Source organism: Sphaerodactylus townsendi, linkage group LG07 (assembly GCF_021028975.2).
Source record: "Sphaerodactylus townsendi isolate TG3544 linkage group LG07, MPM_Stown_v2.3, whole genome shotgun sequence".
In the NCBI taxonomy this organism is placed as follows: domain Eukaryota; kingdom Metazoa; phylum Chordata; class Lepidosauria; order Squamata; family Sphaerodactylidae; genus Sphaerodactylus; species Sphaerodactylus townsendi.
This window is the reverse complement of record NC_059431.1, coordinates 97,534,903-97,554,874: the sequence shown is the minus strand read 5'-3', so window position 1 is coordinate 97,554,874 and position 19,972 is coordinate 97,534,903. Positions and strand designations below refer to the sequence as shown.

The 19,972-nt window shown below is 46.3% G+C and overlaps 1 protein-coding gene across 2 annotated transcripts; it reads right to left on the bottom strand.

The window, feature by feature from the left end:
* Positions 1-302: 302 nt before the first annotated feature.
* On the bottom strand, positions 303-15,632 carry LOC125436691 (C-type lectin domain family 5 member A-like). Of its 2 annotated transcripts, XM_048503909.1 has the most exons (6): positions 15,550-15,632; positions 10,305-10,475; positions 5,840-5,893; positions 5,605-5,741; positions 4,134-4,237; positions 303-1,326 (listed from the first exon to the last, which is right to left on the bottom strand). In XM_048503909.1, the coding sequence occupies exons 2-6, from the start codon at positions 10,381-10,383 to the stop codon at positions 1,215-1,217; spliced, it is 486 nt and encodes a 161-aa protein (XP_048359866.1). In that variant the 5' UTR covers positions 10,384-10,475; positions 15,550-15,632; the 3' UTR covers positions 303-1,214. The 2 variants fall into 2 exon arrangements, with proteins under 2 accessions (XP_048359866.1, XP_048359867.1); XM_048503910.1 differs by lacking the exons at positions 10,305-10,475; positions 15,550-15,632 and adding an exon at positions 7,618-7,677.
* Between the last annotated feature and the right edge of the window lie 4,340 nt (positions 15,633-19,972).

The window sequence follows — 19,972 nt, the reverse complement described above, 5'->3', positions numbered from 1 at the left end:
GCCGGAGTGCAGAACTCCTCAGCAGCAGAAGCAGGCCCACTTTCCCTGCCTCGCCACTCTGGCCCGCCCCATCAATCACCCCCCCTTGCACGAGGAGTTTGCAGGGGGTGTAAATGGCGATTCTCTCGCAAGTGCAAGAAGTTTAAAAGGGGAGAAGCTGGCTGGCCATTCTCCACATGAGCAGTTTGCAGGGGGGAAGCCAGCCGGCGATTCTCCTGCACATGCGAGCAGTTTGCAGGAAGGGAAGTCGGTGATTCTCTCACCGGCTTCCCTGACAGCAAACTCCTCATGTGTGTGAAAGAATTACCAGGTTTTAAAAATAAAAAGTTTTAACAATAAAATAAAATACTGTCAGTGAGTGGCGGGAATGGGACGAGATTCGGCCAATCGGAACGCAGGAAACAAAGCGAGATTCGGCCAATCAGAAGGCAGGAAATGGAACAAGATTCGATCAACCAGAAGGCAGGAAATGGAGGCTGCCCGCAGCATCCCTGGCTGGAGTGAAGGAAGAGCTGGGGAGTTGTGGGGAACTACGAGAAGGGTGAGAAGCCCTGCAGCAGGTACGCTCCCAGATATACTATGGGGAATTTTGAAAGTGCAAAATCAGCCTTGGTGTGGATTGGTATGGCCTGGTCTGCAGAATCTAAAAAAGATATTAGGTGCTCTCAAAACAATTCCAACCTGTTTAGACAACACTGGCCTTGACAGATGAATGCCCTGACTCAGTAGTCATGTCTACAAGTTACAGTGAATGTACATAGAATCCATGTATAGTGTACACTCCACTTGTCTCTATAGGTGCATACAGTAATTCTTATTTTATGTTTAACATGTGACCAGCTCAACATGTGATTTAAAACCCTGCATTTATCCTGGTATCCAGTTTCATTTGTGATGTGAACGTGTGTTGGCTCCTTCTTATGAACAGGTGTACACACTTACATGCAGGTTGTACATTCGTTTACTGGAACATGTGAACAGGGCTGTTGTAAGGCAAGTTTATGTGTCCGATAGGCTTACATGTTGCCAATACTGAAGCAGATGTGCCTGTGGAATCCAACATTGCTTCTGCGTTTTGGTGTTCTTCTGGAACAGACTGGGCACACTGATTATGAGCAAATAAGGCTGAATGGTAGCCCAAGATTGTTTAGGAAGCTGACAACAGAATCAAGATCTTCTCCATCAATGAGACATTCCCATGTGCAGAAAGGCTCTTATGCATTCTTCTCACAAATACAGCGATATGGTCCAAAGCAGGATGCTGAATCAATGGAGGATTCCAATCCAATGACAGCACATGCAAACTGACCCGGTGCAATACCAAATCTGTGAAGAACGTAAAATAAAAAATCATTCCTTTGACAACAGACTGAACAAGTGTCTTTTCGGTCTCATCAAGAAATAGTAATAATAATAACAATTATAATGGAACTCCGAAGGGAATGCTCATGATGGGACCCCTTATCATGCTTCGATGATGTTGAGAGTTATGCTGGAGGTATACTACCAGAAGGGTCTCCCAAGCCAGACAGGTCAACTGAGAAACCAGACTAAGCGTGTCCACCAAACTACACAATATGGTGAAACAAATGAAAAATAATTCCATACCACATTAGTCGTTGCGCGGGTTAACAAGGGCCATGTCGCATGCTGGGATCCCTGGGCATGCATTGACAAGTGGACCACAAGTGGACCAACCATCCAAAAGAAAGAAGTATAGCGCACAAGAAAATCATGACTTGTTACTACAATTCAGAACCAGAAAAAAGAGGATACTTGAAGCAGATGTACGAACTGTGGAAACAATACCCGGATTCAAATATCACTGAGCAGATCAAAGGCGATTTATCATAGCGGCAAGCACAAGCTGGGGACAGAAACATAATTACAAAAAGCCAGGCAGCGGGGAACCGGTGGCAGAGGTTTCCCAAAGGTGGCAGATTTAGACTCTTAAGGGCGGACTTGGATTCTTTTGAACTGGCTTGTGCTGCCTGTGGCCCAGAAATAACCATAACAATGAAGCTGGTGTAACCTCTGCCAATTGAAACAGCTTCCATCAAACCAGTGGTTCTCAACCTTCCTAATGCCACGACCCTTTAATACAGTTCCTCATGTTGTGGTGACCCCCAACCCTAACATTTATCCATTTTACAGATGGAGAACACTGATGCAGAGAGTCTTAGGCGACCCCTGTGAAAGGATCGTTCAACCCCCAAAGGGGTCGCAACCCACAGGTTGAGAACCACTGCATCAAACAATCAGCTCACGTACAGTACGGCTGTAGTGGTCACATGAGAACTGGGCATTGAAACACCTAAACCCAAGATAAATCAAACATCAAAACCAAAGTGGAAAATTCAACTACAACAGAAGATCAAAAAACTAAGATCAGATGCCAGTAACTTGAAAAATATGAAGGAACAAAGTAAAGAATGGCAAGGTCGTGAAAGAACCAATTAGAAGATACTGGCTAGAGCTAGACATTAGAACAATTGAAGAAGCACTGGAGATCACCAAACAACAAATAACCACAACGAATAGCCAACAAATAACCACAACAAATAGCCACAGTGAGAAAAATGGAAAGATATTCAGCAAGAAACATCCACTACAGACAAAATCAGCAATTTTGATCAGATCAAAGGTGTTTCTACGAAAGCCTCAACACAAACATCAATGTGGAAAGCAAAAAACCAGAGAAAAATGCTGACCTTTTTACATGTTGGCTCAATTCAGACATAGCACAAAATGGTAGTTCCCTTAGTTATGGTTAATATGGTTGCGTGAATACACGCCACTCCACTGGTTATGGTTAGTCAGGGTGCATCAAACCAGGCCTTGAAGCTGTTTTTGTAATCAAGGGCTCCCATTACATAAGTTGCCTAACCTGAACTCACTGTTCAAGTAGGGATTCACCTTAAAAGTGATGGGTATAATTTTGCTTGAAGTGTGTATAATTTTGCTCGGAGTGGCAGTGTAGCAAGAGAAGAGCTTTCTCATGTCATTTTTTTGCCAGCAGAAAGCAACCATGGGTGCGTTTGCCTTAATGCTAGGACGTGTCCTCAATCACATGACCTCAGGAAAGCTGACCTGACTTACATCAGATGTCTTGTGTAACAGGAACCACAGAGTTTTACATAGGGTTTTGTATGATGCCTGAATGCAGATATCACTGACCTGATTTACGTCAGGTGCCTTGTATAACAGGAACCACAGTTAGTTTTACTTAATGGTCTTGCATGGTGCTTGAGTGCAGATATCCTGATTTAATCCTAATTTCCTTCTAACTTTTTTTTTTGCTGATGCTCTCGAAGGCTACAGAGAGAGGATACTGAAACCAGCCTTTCTCAAGGTTGGAATAACCATCCGTGAGTCAAAAATCAACTGATAAACCATTCTTAGGTCTGACTGACCTTAGGTCTGATTGACTGATTCAAGCCATTGTATGTCCTAAAAATGTCTAAACAGACCATCAGTGGCGAAGTTACAAGGGGGCGGGGGCCCCTCTCCCCTTCCCCCGCCCCCCTCCGCAGCACCCCCCATGCCTACCTTAGTTCCTTTCCTTTTTGATAACTTTTTCAGGCTGCAAAAGGCCTGTTCGCAGTAAAAACGGCCAGAGGAACTACAGTTCCCAGGAGTATAGTTCCCATCAGGCTGTTTTTACTGAGAACAGGCCTTTTGCAGCCTGAAAAAGTTATCAAAAAGGAAAGGAACTAAGGTAAGTGTGGGAAGAGGCGCCGCTGCGGGGGCGGGGGGTGGATATAGAATGTGCACCGGGCGCAGTTTGGGCCAGCTACGCCTCTGCAGACCATCTTTCATACTTGACAGCCTGAACTTCAAAATACTGCAGAACTTGTTTGATCAGAGACCATAGCTCGGGACCATCTCCACCCGGACCTACATCATGGGCAATTAGGGATGTGTGGCCAAGTCAGGCAACTGGTAGAAGGGTTGGGGATAGGTATTTGGTGTGGGAGCACTGCCAGCATGACAATTTCATTTCTGGAGAAAACCATACCAGGGCTGACCCTGCTAAGCTTTCAAGATCTGATGATATCCAGATCACAGCAAAAAATGAAGGAATTCCTCTTATCACCCCATGAAGATCATAAACAGCGTAACAATGAACTTACATGTTGGGGTCAAACTGTGTGCCATCAATCCATGTCCATTTTCCATCTCTTAGAGTCAAGCCAATAAAATATCTTTCATGTTGGGTCCTGCTGTTCAAGAATTTCTGGAGAAGATGATTGAAAAAAACAACACATTGCTAACAATAACATGAAAGTGGAGCAGTATAGAAGCTGGGTGATGGGATTTCTTTTTTCAAACAGCCATAAGAAAACGGGAAACTGAAGGCCACCGTATGTACCAGATAATGGAAGTGCACCATTTTTATGTATATATATTTCATATTTTGACTTATTGGACCTGAAAAATTACCCATATTAGTAAATGTGGTTTTTTGGCATTGCCCCAGATATCTGGACATTTTTGGCTCTATTAAGGTCGGTGGCGAATTTTTCAGCAGTCTGGGGGAGGTTGTTTTTCACACTATGTCAGATAGCTGAAGGTATAGAATCTCAGTGTGGAGAAGAGCCTTGTGATAGACTGTCCATCAGCCCTCACCTTGCTTAGCATTAATCTCCCCCTCCCCCGAACATCATCAGATTGCCACCAATGCACTATCAACAAAAGGTGCACAGGATGCCCCAGAAAGCTTTTTAAGAATCCTCTTCTCTTCACGAAAATGAAGGTTTTGTTTATTAAAAAGTCACCTAGCCTTGCTTCAAAGTGTGGTTTCCCTTTCCTTCCTCTTTAAAAAGGTATGTCTAAAGAACAAAAGACACTTGTGAATCACCACGAGGTGCAGTTGCTGCCGGGGATGGGGAAGAGCGAGGCCAGTGACGACCCCCCCCCCATTAAAGGAGGGGCGGAAGGGAGAAGGACCCATGCTAGAAAAGGGTGAGCGTCACCAGAAGAAAGGAGGGGCGAGTGAGACTTTAAAGCGGCTTCCCCTCCTTTGTCCCAGGCCATGTGCTCGTCTACTAGTGACTTCTTATTCTAGAACTTGACTAAGGTTAGCCCACAACTATCCTGAAAATAGAAGGTGAAAACTTTTAAAAAGTGAAAAGTAACTGTACTAAAATTTGTTCTGACTCCTCTGCAAGCTCCCCTAATTCCAGATAAAAGAATTGAGAAGAGCTCCTCTGTAAAGTCAAGCTACAGCTGGAACTGATTAACTAGTTTTCAAAGGTTGGCTGGATTCAATTGATATGAAGCTCAAAATCTATTATGAAAAGATTTACTGTATGCTAATTAATTAATTGGCAAAGAAGACGCCCGACTCTTAACACCAACTACACGCCGAATTAGGGTTTCTTCTCTAGTATTGTGTAAGACAATTGTTTTAGAAGGAATTTGCATATCAAAATCAATCCTTGGTAATAGAAAAGAAAAACACTAATCATTTGAGTTTGTTTTTAGATTATGTTCATGTTTCTGAGAAGCTGGTACCTGTGTCTTACTGAAAGCAGTTTGAAAATGGACTCTGTGGGTTCTTCTCAGAAGAGCTTTTATTTTTTAACAAATAATTTTTCTCACCAATTCTTCTTGTGTGTTGACAACTGCGGGACGAGAATCAAATTCAGAACAGGCCTTCACGTGCTTCTCCCACGTTTGTAACATGGTAGAAAAGTGGTAACATTTGCCCTTGAATGCTACCCAGCCAACAGAGCAGTCTGTAGTTCCAGGGAGACAGAAGACACATATCTTTAATACTTGGGGGAGGGGGCACAGTATTCCATTGTCCTCTGAGCAAATTTGATCATAAACCAACCTTTAGGGGTGGCAGTGGATTCTTCCAGAACAGGAGTATAGAAAATCTGCGAAACTGAAAACAAAAATAAGTTCAATCTCTTTAAAAAGATGCTGCTATTAGAGATATCCCTAACAGGAAACGCAGCTGAGCCATCCGTCTTTCCCTGTAGCTACCTGAAGGCCTGTTCCTGAGGAGAAGGCAAGAGAAGAGAAGCCTAGAACTAGGGAGATCAGGCCCATTCCCTTCTGAAGGAACCCCCGAGGATCTTGAATCAGTGGTGCGATTCAGCCTATTCACACCAATTTGGTAGAACCAGTAGCTAATGTTTTGTCTAGTTTGGAGAACCAGTTGTAATCCCACCACTGAGTCCCACCATCAGAAGTTCAGAACCGGTTGTTAAATTGTTTGAATCCCACCACTGCCTTGAATATATAAGTTAACTAAATATGCCTCAGTCTGTAGACCTGGATTTAAAAAAAAAATGTATCTGGCATTCATTTCTGAAGATGAAAAATTAAAAAAACACCTTTTATCTTTAGGACCATGCTTATAACTCATGAAATAAATTGAGCCTCTATCAACTAAAGAGGCTAATTAAATCTAGTCCCTAATTATCTTAAAGAGAGCCAGCATGAGATAGTGATTAAGAGAAGTGGACTCTAATCTGGATAACTGAGTTTGATTCCCCGCTCCGTCACATGAAGTCTTCTGGGTAACTTTGGGCCAGTCACAGTTCTGTCAGACTTCTATCAGTCCAGGCAGAGGCAGGTAACAACAAACCACTTCTGAACATCTCTTGCCTTGAAAACCATACAGGGTCACCATAAGTCAGCTTTGACTTGACACCATTTCCCACCACAATTGTCTTGGAATTACTCCCAACTTCAGTACCTGCTCCTTAATTCAGTACGTCATCAGTCAACTGAATACAATGTAATCGTATGAAACTGATTCATCAATGGATAAACAAAACACATATTTGTAAACGATTCACTCAACAACACAGACACCTTTAAATAAGTAAAACAATCAATTTCAATTAATTATTAATGTACAAGTCCTGCCATAAAGTCTCAAGTTAATATTCTTAAATTCCTTGGAGGAATTCACTACCAGTGCTCAACTTATTGAAGTGTCATATAAAGCCCTTAACAATATAAGAACACAAACTTAACGTTCTTGACCAACCAAACGTGGGTTTGGTTCACATGGAGAAGTGAAATCAAAGTGAGGACTTCAGAAGTCAAAAGAGCAGGAGTGAAAAGTTCAAAATCAACCCTTATTTCCTGGCTGATCTTAAAATGGATGTCTACATTTTCCTCAGCTATTTACTTATACCCTGGCTCATACTGCAGGAATCCAGACAGCATTTCTCTGACTCCTTCCTAAAGTTCATCAGCAAAGGCCTTGTAAGGCAGGTCAAACAATTTCTTCCCCAGACTATTTGGGGTAACAACACAGGAAGGAAGGTTAAAAGCAGTGTTATCTAGAGTGGAAACAGCATGCTGGGAATAAGGGTGGAAACACAAATCATGTATGGGGCTGGGACTGGGTTCACAGGTTGGGATTGTCATTCCTACCTAGTGAAAATCAACCTGTGGAATCTGGGGTTGGTTCCACAAAAGGGCTGGGAAAACTGCCTCCATCTTGAAAGCAGAAGCCCATGGGGTAGAAGCACACAGGAAGACCTTCCCCATGCCACCTGGCAACTCTCCCTACCTACCCTTCTCCCTTGCCACGTATCACACGAGTACAGGATCACCAATGTGACCAGGCAGAACTACTCCCCAACACACCTCTTTCCTTCATGGCTGAATGGCAGCACCATTGCTTAGCTCTAGAGAGGAACCCAAAAAGGGCTGAAGGGTGGGGGAGGAAAATAGTGAAGCTTAGTTTGGACCACCTGCTTGGAGTGGTTGCAGGCAGAGCTTCTGCAGAGCCATATAGCTGCAGCCATCTGGCTGTTTTTTCCCTTTCCACCGGAGCTAGGGTTTTTTTCCTTTCCTTCTGGCTTAAAGGGAAATGCTCGGGAGTCACACTTGTGCTTGGGATGGCCACGATGCCGAGTGAAAGCAAAAGAAGCAAACCAAACCAAAGAATCACAGAAGATGGGCAGGTAAAGCTCCTTACGGAAGGCACCTCAAATGCATTACAGCTAAAGGTCATTACTGACCCATGGGGATGATATCAAATTATGGCGTTTATTAGGCAGACTGTGTATGGAGGGGTTTGCCGTGGTCTGTCCCAGTCACCTACACTTTGCCCCCAGCAACCTGAATACTCATTTTACTGATCTCAGAAGGATGAGTTAAACTTGAGCCAGCTACCTGAAACCTGAAACCGACTTCTGTCAGGATTCGACTCATGTTGTGAGCAGAGCTTTGACCACAGTACTGCAGCTGATCACTTTGCTCCATGTGACTCTTTTAGAAGCATCAGTCAGTGGTAAATCTGGAAAATGACATTTAGCAGGGAGCTACTCCCAGTGCTGTTTCCTTAATTATTGCATATATATCATATGATAGCCACGAGACTGTAGATGTGAAAAAGTTGCCCTTGTCCCTGGGTCTGGGACAAAGGTCGGCTTGCTCACACTCCCATAGTTCCAACTGGCTAGAAAAAACTTTGCTCTGTCTTCTGCCTTGTGGCTGCAGACTCCTGAGGAAGGCCAATCTGACCCTGTTATTTAGACTTTTGAGAGCCAGCATGGTGGAATTGTTAGAATTATTCTTTCTCAGCCTAACCTGAATCACAGGGAAATTGTTGTGAGAAGAAAATACTCCAAGGAGAAAATACTCCAAGGAGTCTGCAAGTCTGTTTTTGCACACTGAAATTGCCCCTCTGTGGGCACGGGGAATGCCCCGATGTAATCGGGAATTCCCCACAGCCCTCAGTGCTGCAGCGTGGCTGCTTTGTTTCTGCCCCGGAGCCGCCCTGCAGCAATGGTTTTGCTCCATGAATTTCCTGAACTGCAAAGATTGAGGTCCTTTTGAAGTGTGTATGCTCCCTCCCCATGACCAGCAGTGTTCAGAAAGCAGCACTGCAGATCCCAAGGAGGAAGTGTAAGCAGAGGTGCTTCTTTCATGTGCTCAGATCATACAGATGACTCAGTGATGGAGGGAAAGTGGGGATCAGGTCTAGCGTGCTTTCCTTCCCTGTGTGGTCAGTTAACGTTTTGATGGATCATCTGTATAGGCCTTGGTTGTTGTGGGTTTTCCGGGCTGCGTGGCCATGGTCTGGTAGATCTTGTTCCTAACGTTTCGCCTGCATCTATGGCTGGCATCTTCAGAGGTGTATCCCAGAGAGAAGTCTGTTACAAGTGATTTCCTCATTGGCATCTTCAGAGGTGTATCCCAGAGAGAAGTCTGTTACAAGTGATTTCCTCATCCTGGGATAGTCACCCGAAATATCCAGGTTTCCTCATGATCTCCCCACTGCCAAACCACAGAACACAGATCAGTCCCATTTCTGGTGCTCCCCCTCCCCCATCACGGGATTTTCCCGGACCTGCTTGTATATGCACCTTTTTGGAAAAAAACCCACTCCAATGGGAGCTAATAGGAGATGGGGGCTACACCTTTGAGGCTCCATAACTTTGGCCCCCATGAATCAAACTTCACCAAACCTGGGGGGTATCATCAGGAGGGTCTTCTACTGATGCCACCCAGGTTTTGTGAAGTTTGGTCTAGGGGGTCCAAAGCTATGGACTCCCAAAGGGGGTGCCTCATCCCCCATTGTTTCCAATGGGAGCTAATAGGAGATGGGGGCTACAGTTTTGAGGGTCCATATCTTTGGCCCCCATGAACTAAACTTCACCAAACCTGGGTGGTACCATCAGGAGAGTCTCCTAAAGATACTCTGAAATTTTGGTGCTGCCAGCTTAACAATTGCACCCCTGACAGCAGACACCCCCTCCCCACAAGAGGCAGGCCTAGATGTCTTCACTAGAAACATGCTGCAGCGAGGATGTTGGAACCTGGATGAAAAGGTGCCAGTTCTTTTGAAACTTGGTTGTATCTAGATTAGATTTTTCATGGGAATTCGGCCACAGTGTGCACAACAGGTGTCTGTTGTGGGGAGAGGAAGGAAAGGAGTTTGTAAGTCTCTTCAAGTCTCCTTACAGGAGAAGGGAAGGTATAAATCTAAACTCCTCCTCCTTTTCTTTTTCTCTCTCAATTCAGCCAGACTCTTCACAGTCACCCTTCAGTTGCAACCAATCACCTCACTCACCCCCTTCCTTCTACAACTTACATTTCATTTCAAAGAAACACACAGACAACAGTTTAAGTCATTACAGAGCTGAAAAGAGAGCTTGCTTCTTGGAGCGTGTGCCCAGGCCAACAATCCCAGCGCATGAGTTGCACAGTAAGAATTGCCACAAGTGGAAATGGATGTGAAACAGGAGAAACACAATAGGACACGCAATGTTATTCTTTCCTAAAAATCAGAATATGGTAGTGAGAAAAAACACAGTGATACTCACAGTACACCAGAAACAGAGAAGATGCCATCAGCTTCAAAATTACAACAGTCACAAGTTGAATCACAAGGTTCCAGTTCATGTTCCTCTGCAGGTTACTTGGAAAAGATTTAGAATGACAGATCTGTGGAGGCCGAAATGCTCAATTGCATCTCTGGCAGGGCTTGCAAATACCTGCAATTATGTAAGAATTGGTAAGGTTGGATCAGTTGGATCTGACCAGCTTTCCCATTGGTAAAAAAAAAAAAATCCCTTCCACCACTTTAAAAAGATGATCCTGGCACGTGCATAGGCGAAAGCCATGGAGTTGCAAGGAGCAGAACGGGGTGAAACCAAGGAAAAAAGTTAGTTGGATCCAGTCCACACTATGCAACTGAAATCCCTATTCATAACATTGCTGCTGCTGCTGCTGCTGCTGCTGCTGCTGCTGCTGCTGCTGCCCCGCTGAGGTAACTCCTCTATGGGAGCTTCAGGTGGGTTGTTGCTGGGGGGGGGGGGGAGGAGGGTTGGTGGGGCCCAGCAGTCCTAGACTGAGGCCAGCACAGGACACTACCTTTGAGATAGGATAAGAAATATCACAGAAAAATGTCTGCCAGTCTCAATCCTGATAGGCAGTCCAGAAGGATACCACGGTTGATGGCATCAAAAGCTACCAAGAGGTTAGAGTTTTCAGGTTCCTCTCCCCACTGGTGGAGGATGTAGGGTTGCCAGATCCAGGTTGGGAAACTCCTGGAGATTTGGGGATGAAACCTGGGGAGGACAGTGACCTCACTGCAGTCAATGCCATACAATCCACCTTTCACAGCAGATACTTTCTCCAGGGGAATTGATCTCTGTGTTCTGGAGATGAGCTGTAATTGCGGGGGAATCTCCAGGTGCAATCTGGAAGCTGACAATACTCCAAAAGAACTGAGTCATCAGTCCCCCTGTTCATTTTCTGATGCATGGCATCCACCAAGCAACAGACATAGAACACCAATCAAACCTTGCCAGGTCTCCAACCTTTATTACCAGAGAATCCAGTAGGTACTCTGCCTCTCCTATGGCACATTTACTCTTAAAATACCTAAACATCAGAGGGCTTTTTACTCTGGCACAATGGCATGTCCTCCCTGCAGCTGTTCTTGAAGGTTGATACAGGACAACTCTTTGTCAGGAGAGACAATGCCCCTGTGGATCTGGGCACATAGAAACAATAAAACAATGTTTCTGCAAAGAGAGTACGCATACTAGCTTTATTTCACCACAGCTGCATAGATTTCCAGGTCACCCAGGTCAATTTTATATATTTTCTGCTTTTTAAAGATACCAACCCTGAAACAACTTACAGTGTTGCTAGGTTTTGTGTAGCAGCATTTGATGTAGGTTGCAGTATAGTCTGCTATAAAACAGGCTTAATGACTTCACTAGAGTGTACTGTGATTTAATAGCTATAGGCGTTTTCTCCACGGCAAATACATCTTGGGGGAAAACCAGGATCATACATACCAGGATGTTTCTATCTTGGTTTCTCCCTCTGCACAGCAGCTTGTCAGCGCATTCAGGCTGGGAGAAGAACTTGCATGACCTCCGGTTTAGTTTCATTTTCCTTGCCGATGTTGCCACGCATGTGCGAACTGTCCCGTTTTTCCAATGTTCTGATTGGCTGCAGGCAGCGAGGTGGGAAAATTAAACTGGTCCATCTCCCATGGTGTTTGCATGGGAGCGGGAGCAGCACTTTAAAAAACAAAGAACTGCCAATTTTATCGTTTTTTGAAAGGCGCGGGGTAAGGGAAATCTCACGAGGCGGGCTCGAGTGAGACCCAGAAGTCATACGAAAGTCATGGCCAAACCAGGATGTTTCACCTCCTTATCCCAGAATATATTGGCCGCGGGGAAAACGCCATAGTCTTTTATCTGCCAATTTGATGGCTCCCTTTATGTTTCCAATTTTCTTCTGCTGGTAGATTCTTTTAGATATATATTTACAATTTTAATATATTTTATCCTTATAGTTGTAAGTATCTTATTTACCTCAGACTGATCTATGCTGACCCATGACCATAATAATGATTAATTGATGGCAACTAAGACCATTTCGGTCCCATAACCAGACTGGAGTAGATCCAAACACTCCATTTCATTTAGGAAGTTGCAGAGATGATCACCTCCTGTCTCAGGGAGGTAATTACTGTCTTCCAAACTCAGTTGGCCAGCTCCCTCCCCTAGCAAGTAGGAATAGAAAGGATTGTACAAGCAGGGGGTAGATATCGGATTCCAAAAATCCTGTCCATATCTTCAGACTGGACAAGCTGCTCACTGTCCCACACAACTGGACAAGTCAGCACCTTGGGACCATGGGATCCTGTCACTGCTGATGCAGACTCCAAGTCAGAATGGATTTGAGAGATTTTAGCTGCAAAGTGCTGAAGAGAATGGTTGCAGAGCAGTCTACCACGCCCTATTGGCCAGAACCCTTGACCATCCGAAAGAGTTCCACAAGACTACACTATGCAGGTAGAGAAATATTGTTTCTTCACAGAGTCAGATTTAAAGTTAGCTGTAGCCCATGCTTTGCCAAATTGGCAGTGAGTCTTTCCCCAGCTATCACTCTAGCCCTCTGAGGTGCAGCCTGGAGAGTTCTCCAATGAAAAAGAAGAAAAATTAGGAATAGTCAAATGTATATGGGTGAAATAAATTAGAAATGGGTGGTTGATATTTGTCTTGAGAGTCACCATGGTGTATACGCCAATCTGGAGAATCAGGGCTGATTCCCCATTCCTTACATAAAGCTTGCTGGGTGACCTTGGGCCAGTTTCAGTTCTCCCAGAACTCTGTCAGCCCACCCAGAGACAAGCAATGGCAAACCACCTTCATGTTGGAAGTGAAGGACTTTGTGCTGTCTCCAGCCTCAATGACAGAGGGGGTCGGATCAGTGAGTCAGATAGCTAGAGGGGGTCAAGATACTTGACACCTTTTCTCTACTGCTCTGACACTATCCTTTTGATGTGTAGATTGCTGCTCTCAGAGAATTTCCTTCCTTCCGGCTTCTCTTCCACTCTCCATCATTCTTGCAGATGCAGACAGCATCCGTAACCATCCACCTAGTTACATTAGAATAGAGAATTTATCTCTCCACTTTTCTAACCAGAATGGAGTTTGCTAATAAAGACTCCTCTTGTTAGTTAGAATTGTTAGGTCTTGGAACCTCAAGCCAATAAACGGACTCTGCAGTATTGATCAGTAGCTTTTATTGATGAGGCATCGAAACACCAAAACTTGGCAAAGCCAGTTCTGACAAATTTGGTCTTTGCCAGCCCCTTTATCCCCACAGTGAGTCCCTCCTCTCCTTTTCCCAAGAAGTTGTGAAAAACATTCTTTGGAGCAAAGGCGCCCCAAGGTCAGCAGTAGATAGTATGAGAGAACCACCTGGCTTCCTGCCCCCATGAGATAGGGAACGTAATTCTGTTTCCCATGGTACCAGGGTGTCAGGGGAAGCCTGGGTGAGCTCTTCTGTGTTTTGCCTGTGTGCACTCTGCTGTACTGAAAAGGTATCTCTTATCAGAGAGAATGACCAACACTCCGAACGTCTCCTGCCTTGAAAGCTTTAAGGGGTTGTCAAAGTCACCTATGACTTAATGGCCCTTCCCATCATAATATTTGTCATATTCCATGCTGGCTTTCAAAATATTGCTTAAGGGTTGTTGCTTGCAGAATAACAATCCAGATAAATGAAAAAAATACATTTTTAATCTGAGTAAAATAACAATTTGATGAAATGAACATTCCGTCTTTTTCATGCAACGATGCAGCAAGTTGTTAGTAAAGGCATTCCATCTGGTGGGGGACAGAAGTAGGAATGCTTGTTCTAAGGCTACATTGACTACGCTTGGTTCAGTAAGTATTTGTGCTGAAAATAATTTAACATTTTAAAGAAAAATTGTCTGCTGGCTTAATAAGGGGTACCATTTTAATTGGCTGACAGATGCTTAATTAATTGAGCTAACCAAATTGATCTATCTGGAATTGCAGCCCTGAACCCAAAATAATTTTTATAGCTTTTTCCAGTTTGTGGATACGCTCTTCATGAAACCTGGAGAACTAACAAGAATTCAGAATTCCACCCATGACCAAATGCTGTGCCAAAAAGAGCAGCACTGTTCACTCCATGTTTGTTGTTGCTCACTCAAGCAACTGAGTTTTTCATTTGTTTACGTAGATTATGTAAATGTCAACTACTATGGCAGACTGTCCTTATGATATCTCCCAAGTTTGGTGACGCTTGGTTCAGGGAGACCAAAGTTATGGACCCTCAAAGGGTAGCCCCCATCTCCTGTTAGCTCCCATTGGAAACAATGAGGGATGGGGCACGCACTTTGGGGGTCCATAACTTTGTCCCCCATGAACCAAGTGTCACCAAACTCAGGAGGCATCATCAGGATAGTCCCCAAATCATATTCCGAAATATTGGTGCCACTAGCATTACAAATGCACCCCTGCAGGCCACAACGTGAAAAAACACCCCCCCAAAATCAAACAGACCCGAATATTCGGGTATATCCAAAAATGCTATTTGTCTTAATCGGGCATACAGATAATGTTATGCCTGAATAAATCTGAATCCGAATTTTACCAATTTTTTTGTTCATATTCGGGCAGGGCATATTCGGCCAATATTTGCCCGAATATGCCCGAATTCACCCAGATTCGGGCCAAATCTGAATCTCCAAGCCTAGCGCAGACAGCATGCCTCCCCCAAAAGCAGTGCCCCGGGCCCAGAGGCGTCCAGCCCAATTGATGGCTGGCTGGCCCCTGCAGATTGGGCCATGCGCAGGACGTGGCCTGATCAGCGGCCAGCCGGCCCCCACCAGCCCCCACAGTCACCACCTTCCCTTGTCTCCCCCATCCAACATTGCAGCAGCCAGGTAAATGGACAGCCAAGTAGGGGTGAGGTGGGGTGTGTGGCGGGGGGCGCAGCGGGGGGAAACTGGTGGTTGATCCAGTTGAATCTTACCACTGTTCAGTCCCTGACATCCCCAACTAAAAGGATCAAGCTGCAGGTGATGTGAAATACTTCTAATTGAGAGCTCTAATGGGGAGCTGTTATCTGTCAGAGTAGATAATACTGTCCTGTATGGATCAGTTATCTGACTCTGCTGAAAGCAGTTTCAAGAGCATTCATGGTGTCTAGTTGCATGGCCAGGAGGACAGTTTCACACATTTACCTGGTACAAGCATGAACATGAATAAATATGACAAATGAACTCACCCTGGATGGGAAAAGAAAAAAACTTTCTGAAGGAACACTGTGTCTTTGTCTTTTCCTTCCTGCTCCGTCCCCTTCCTTGTTCATGAAGATCTGGACTTGTTTTGTGGACCTTGATTATGCTGCTTCACCAAGGCCTTATTTCCTTCCTTTTGGTTGCGCAAATGATGAACTGTTAGCTGTCCACTCCTGCTGCAGTCTATTACTGACTTGGTGGGATGGTTACTCTGACCAAACTGTCTTGAAAAACTCCTGAACATGACTTCCTCATTTCATTGTACAGAGAAATGATGCAGTTGTGATGTTGCAGTGATGCTTTACAGAATCCCAGAAGAATGTTATAAATGAGTGACTTGCTCAAGTTCACCCAGTCAATTACTATGGCAGAGCAAATATTCAAACATGGGGATTCCACAATGAATCTTTAACCACTGTATTACACTGTCTTTCATGGGGTAGATGCTGTTGAAAAGTAGCAAGCAGCCAGTCCTGCAGGAGTCATACAATTAGCATGATATCAAGCTGCTATCAGGCCTGCCTCAAAGTCCAAATAAGCTGTGGAGAGGGTTCATATTACCCTTTCTGATTTAGGAGTCAAGCATTTATACTGGTTATCAGAGGCATATCTAGGAAAAATGGAGCCTGGGGCAAAATCTGAGGGGGGGCCTCGGCTCCATTTTCCCTAGATTTTGCCCCAGGCTCCATTTTTCCTAGATACAGCTCTGCCCTTACCACTGGGAGTTGCTGCTCCTAGTTTGGTGCAAGGAAGGTATCCGATACAGAACAAACCCCATTTTGGAAAAGCTCACTTGAGGAGACCCTCCTCTGTCCCCAGCAGCAGTGGTGTAGGAGGTTAAGAGCTCGTGTATCTAATCTGGAGGAACCGGGTTTGATTCCCAGCTCTGCTGCCTGAGCTGTGGAGGCTTATCTGGGGAATTCAGATTAGCCTGTACACTCCCACACACGCCAGCTGGGTGACCTTGGGCTAGTCACAGTTCTTCGGAGCTCTCTCAGCCCCACTTACCTCACAGGGTGTTTGTTGTGAGGGGGGAAGGGCAAGGAGATTGTAAGCCCCTTTGAGTCTCCTGCAGGAGAGAAAGGGGGGATATAAATCCAAACTCCTCCTCCTCCTCCTCCTCCTCCTCCATGTGTTGCAGATGTTACTTGCTACTTGTGCACTTGGGAAAGGCAGCACTGTATTCACCTTTTTGCACTTCTTTGCAAAACCAATCCAAGGTGGAAGCTGGACATATACTGTGTGTGTGTGTGAACACTTTATCATACCATTAACTTTCCCGCAATCCTCAAAGCCTGGGAGGGGCTCCTTTCTCCACCACCCCCACCCCCATCTCCAACTCAGCAAAGTCTTGCCCCCACCAAAGCCCCTGTTTCGTCTTATCAGAGGCGACTCCAAAAAGAAAAGGTTGGGGGGAGGGGTCAGAGGAATATGATAAGGGAGTGAGGGTCAAATGGCCAAGCAACCCCTCTTTGTCCTGGCCTGGCTCCTGATTCCAGAGTGCCCCAACTCACTTGCAAGTCCTGCGCACGTGAGGCCCTCTGGGCAGGCTGCAGTGCTTGGAGAATGCCAAGCTGGGCTTCTCTCCCCTTGCACACTGGCAGAGGGTTTCCCTGAGCAAGAAGGAGGTACAGCTCTTTTGCCCCAATTTTTTCTCTGGTGTGTGGGTCGGAACACGCTGCTTCCTGCTCTGGCTCTTCTTGCCTCCTTTCTCCCAACCCAACCCAAGTGGGCTGCAGATTTGGTTTCCTTGCCCTCCACAGTGCCCACTAGTGCTTGTGTGAAGAAATGACTTTCCCCTTCTTCCCTTCTCTAAGCAGGTATCATCTCGTCCTCCCTCGCATCTGCTAGCTCTCGCCCGGCACAACTATTTCGGATCGTTCGATCCCTCACCTCTTTGGTGGAGGGGTCTACAAATTCCCAATTGGCTATTGGCTGCGAGGCATTCCAGAGCTTTTTTGTAGATAAAGTCGCGTCACTCCGCCGGGACCTTCCAACCACAATTGATACAGTAAAGGAACTCGAGGCTCCTTCGCCGTCTTTGGGTCCAAGTTTGGACCGGTTTTCCCTACTCTGCGAGTCCGATGTTGACAGGGCCCTAGCTGCTGTTAGACCTACTACCTGTCCTCTGGATCCGTGCCCCTCCTGGCTGATAAAAGCTTGCCGGGAGGAGTTACGACCCCACCTGTTGAAAATAGTCAACTGCTCCCTTGAGCAAGGAGTGTTTCCGGGTGGGTTGAAGGAGGCAGTGGTCCGCCCACTCTTAAAAGACCATCTTTAGATCCTGGCGATCTGGCCAATTACCGTCCCGTTTCGAACTTGTCGTTCCTGGGGAAGGTAATTGAGAGAGTGGTGTTGAGCAGCTTCAGGGTTTCCTGGAGGATGCATCGGTGCTCGATCCCTTCCAGTCCGGCTTCCGTGCTGGGCATGGGACGGAGACCGCTCTCATCGCCATCACAGATATGCTCCGCATGCAGCTAGACCAAGGCGGATCGGCGCTGCTTGTGTTACTTGACCTCACAGCAGCGCTTGATGTGGGCGGTCATGACCTTTTGATCCCCCGCCTGGCAGCCTCTGGAGGCGGGGCATTGTCCTTCAATGGATTGCCTCGCTCCTCCAGGGTCGGGTCAGCAGGTGTGGTGCGGGGATGAGGCCTCCCAAAGGGCTCCACTTAGTTGTGGGGTTCCCCAGGGGCCTTACTCTCCCCGCTTTTATTTAATATCTACATGCACCCCTTGCTCAGCTGGTGCGAGCTTTGGGCTGGTTTGTCACCAATATGGCGCGGATGACACCCAGCTCATTCTGTTGATGGAGAGGGCTGCCTCTGCCCCTGCAGCTCTACAGCATTGTCTGGAATCGGTCGCTGGTTGGTTGAGGCAGAGTAGGTTAAAACTCAATCCAACAAAGACGGAGGTCCTCTGGCTGGGCCGGGGGGAGAGACCGAGGGAATTCCAGCCGCCTATCTTGGAAGGGGTCGCTCTGGCCCTCGACATCCCTGGCCCAAGCAGCCAGGGGGTCCGCCTGGACTCTGCCTTGTCAATGGAGAGCCAGGTGACCCATGTAACCCAGGTTGCGTTTTTCATCTTCGCCAGGCGCCGGGCGGTTGCTCCCTATCTCTCCCGGCCCGACCTGGCCACTGTGATCCATGCTACGTCACCTCGAGGTTGGATTACTGTAACTCGCTTTACGCTGGCCTTCCCTTGCGCTTGATCCGAAGTTGAAGCTGGTCCAGAATGCAGCTGCTCGGCTTCTGACAGGGGTGATTATTTCGATCATATCACCTCTGTGCGAGGCCGTCTGCACCGGCCCCCAGTGGAGTTCCGCATCGTCCTCAAGGTATTGGTAATAACCCTCAAGGCCCTACGCGGCATGGGGCCCCCATACCTACGGGACCGCATCCCCCCTTATGTCCCACGTGGGCCACTACGCCAGCGGTGGCAGAACTGCTGGTGACCCCTAGCCCCGGGCTGACGATGCGGCTGGTTTCGACCTCCGGCCAGGGCCTTTACGGCTCTGGCCCCTGCCTGGTGGAATGCTCTACCCATCAGTTCAGGCTCTGCGGGACCTTGGGGAGTTCCGCAGGGCCTGCAAACAGAGCTATTCCACCGGCCTTTGGAGAGGCTGGCCGCGGTTTTACTGCCCCCCACTGACCGAGGCTGCCGGATTTAAACTGAGGCCGCCAATTTTTCATCTTCTGCCAACCCGTCGGGCTCCATTGCCGCATTCCATCTGGGCCCGCCTGTTCCCTCCCTTTCTTCCTCTCTCTTTTCTTTACTGTTTATCTTTTCCCTCTCCTTTAGCCTTTGGGATTGGGCTCCTGTTTTAAACTGTTTTAAACTGTTTTGAACTGTTTTAAACTGTTAGACTGTGCAGTTTGAACCGTTTGAAGTGTTTGACCAGTTATATTGTTGAGCTGTTTTAAATTATGTCTGATTGCTGCTGGAATTTTAAATTTGTTAAGTTATATTGTTTTTGAGTTGCTGTTGGAAACAGCCATGTTGGGAGCTACTGAGTTCTTCGGGAAGAGGCGGCCTACAAGTCTAAAATATAAATAAATAAATAAATAAATTTGGAGGACTTAAAAATACCAGAGGGACATCAGAAACAGCTACCTGACCTTGGGGGAAAAGATAACCCAGCCTGACCCTGAGAGAGCGGTGGGGCCAGGGAACTGACAAAACTCCTGATATCAGAGAGGGGAGGTCTTGTCTAGCTGGATCATTGGAGAAAGCAGGTGCACATTCCTGGTCTCTGGAAAGGGTCCTACATTCTTGCTGGGCTAGTTGCAGTTCTCTCAGAACTCTCTCAGCCCCACCTACCTCACAAGGTGTCCCTTGTGGGAGAGGAAAGGAAATGAGTTCTCCTTACAGGAGAGAAAAGGGGGGGGGTATAAATTCAAACTCTTCTTTT

Coding starts and splice junctions, on each gene's coding strand:
- LOC125436691 (XM_048503909.1), bottom strand. CDS start 10,383: ATGAACTGGAACCTTGTGATTCAACTTGTGACTGTTGTAATTTTGAAG. Junction 5,742..5,839: donor ATCCACTGCCACCCCTAAAG/GTTGGTTTATGA, acceptor CTGGAACTACAG/ACTGCTCTGTTGGCTGGGTA. Junction 4,238..5,604: donor TCAACACACAAGAAGAATTG/GTGAGAAAAATT, acceptor CATCTTCTCCAG/AAATTCTTGAACAGCAGGAC.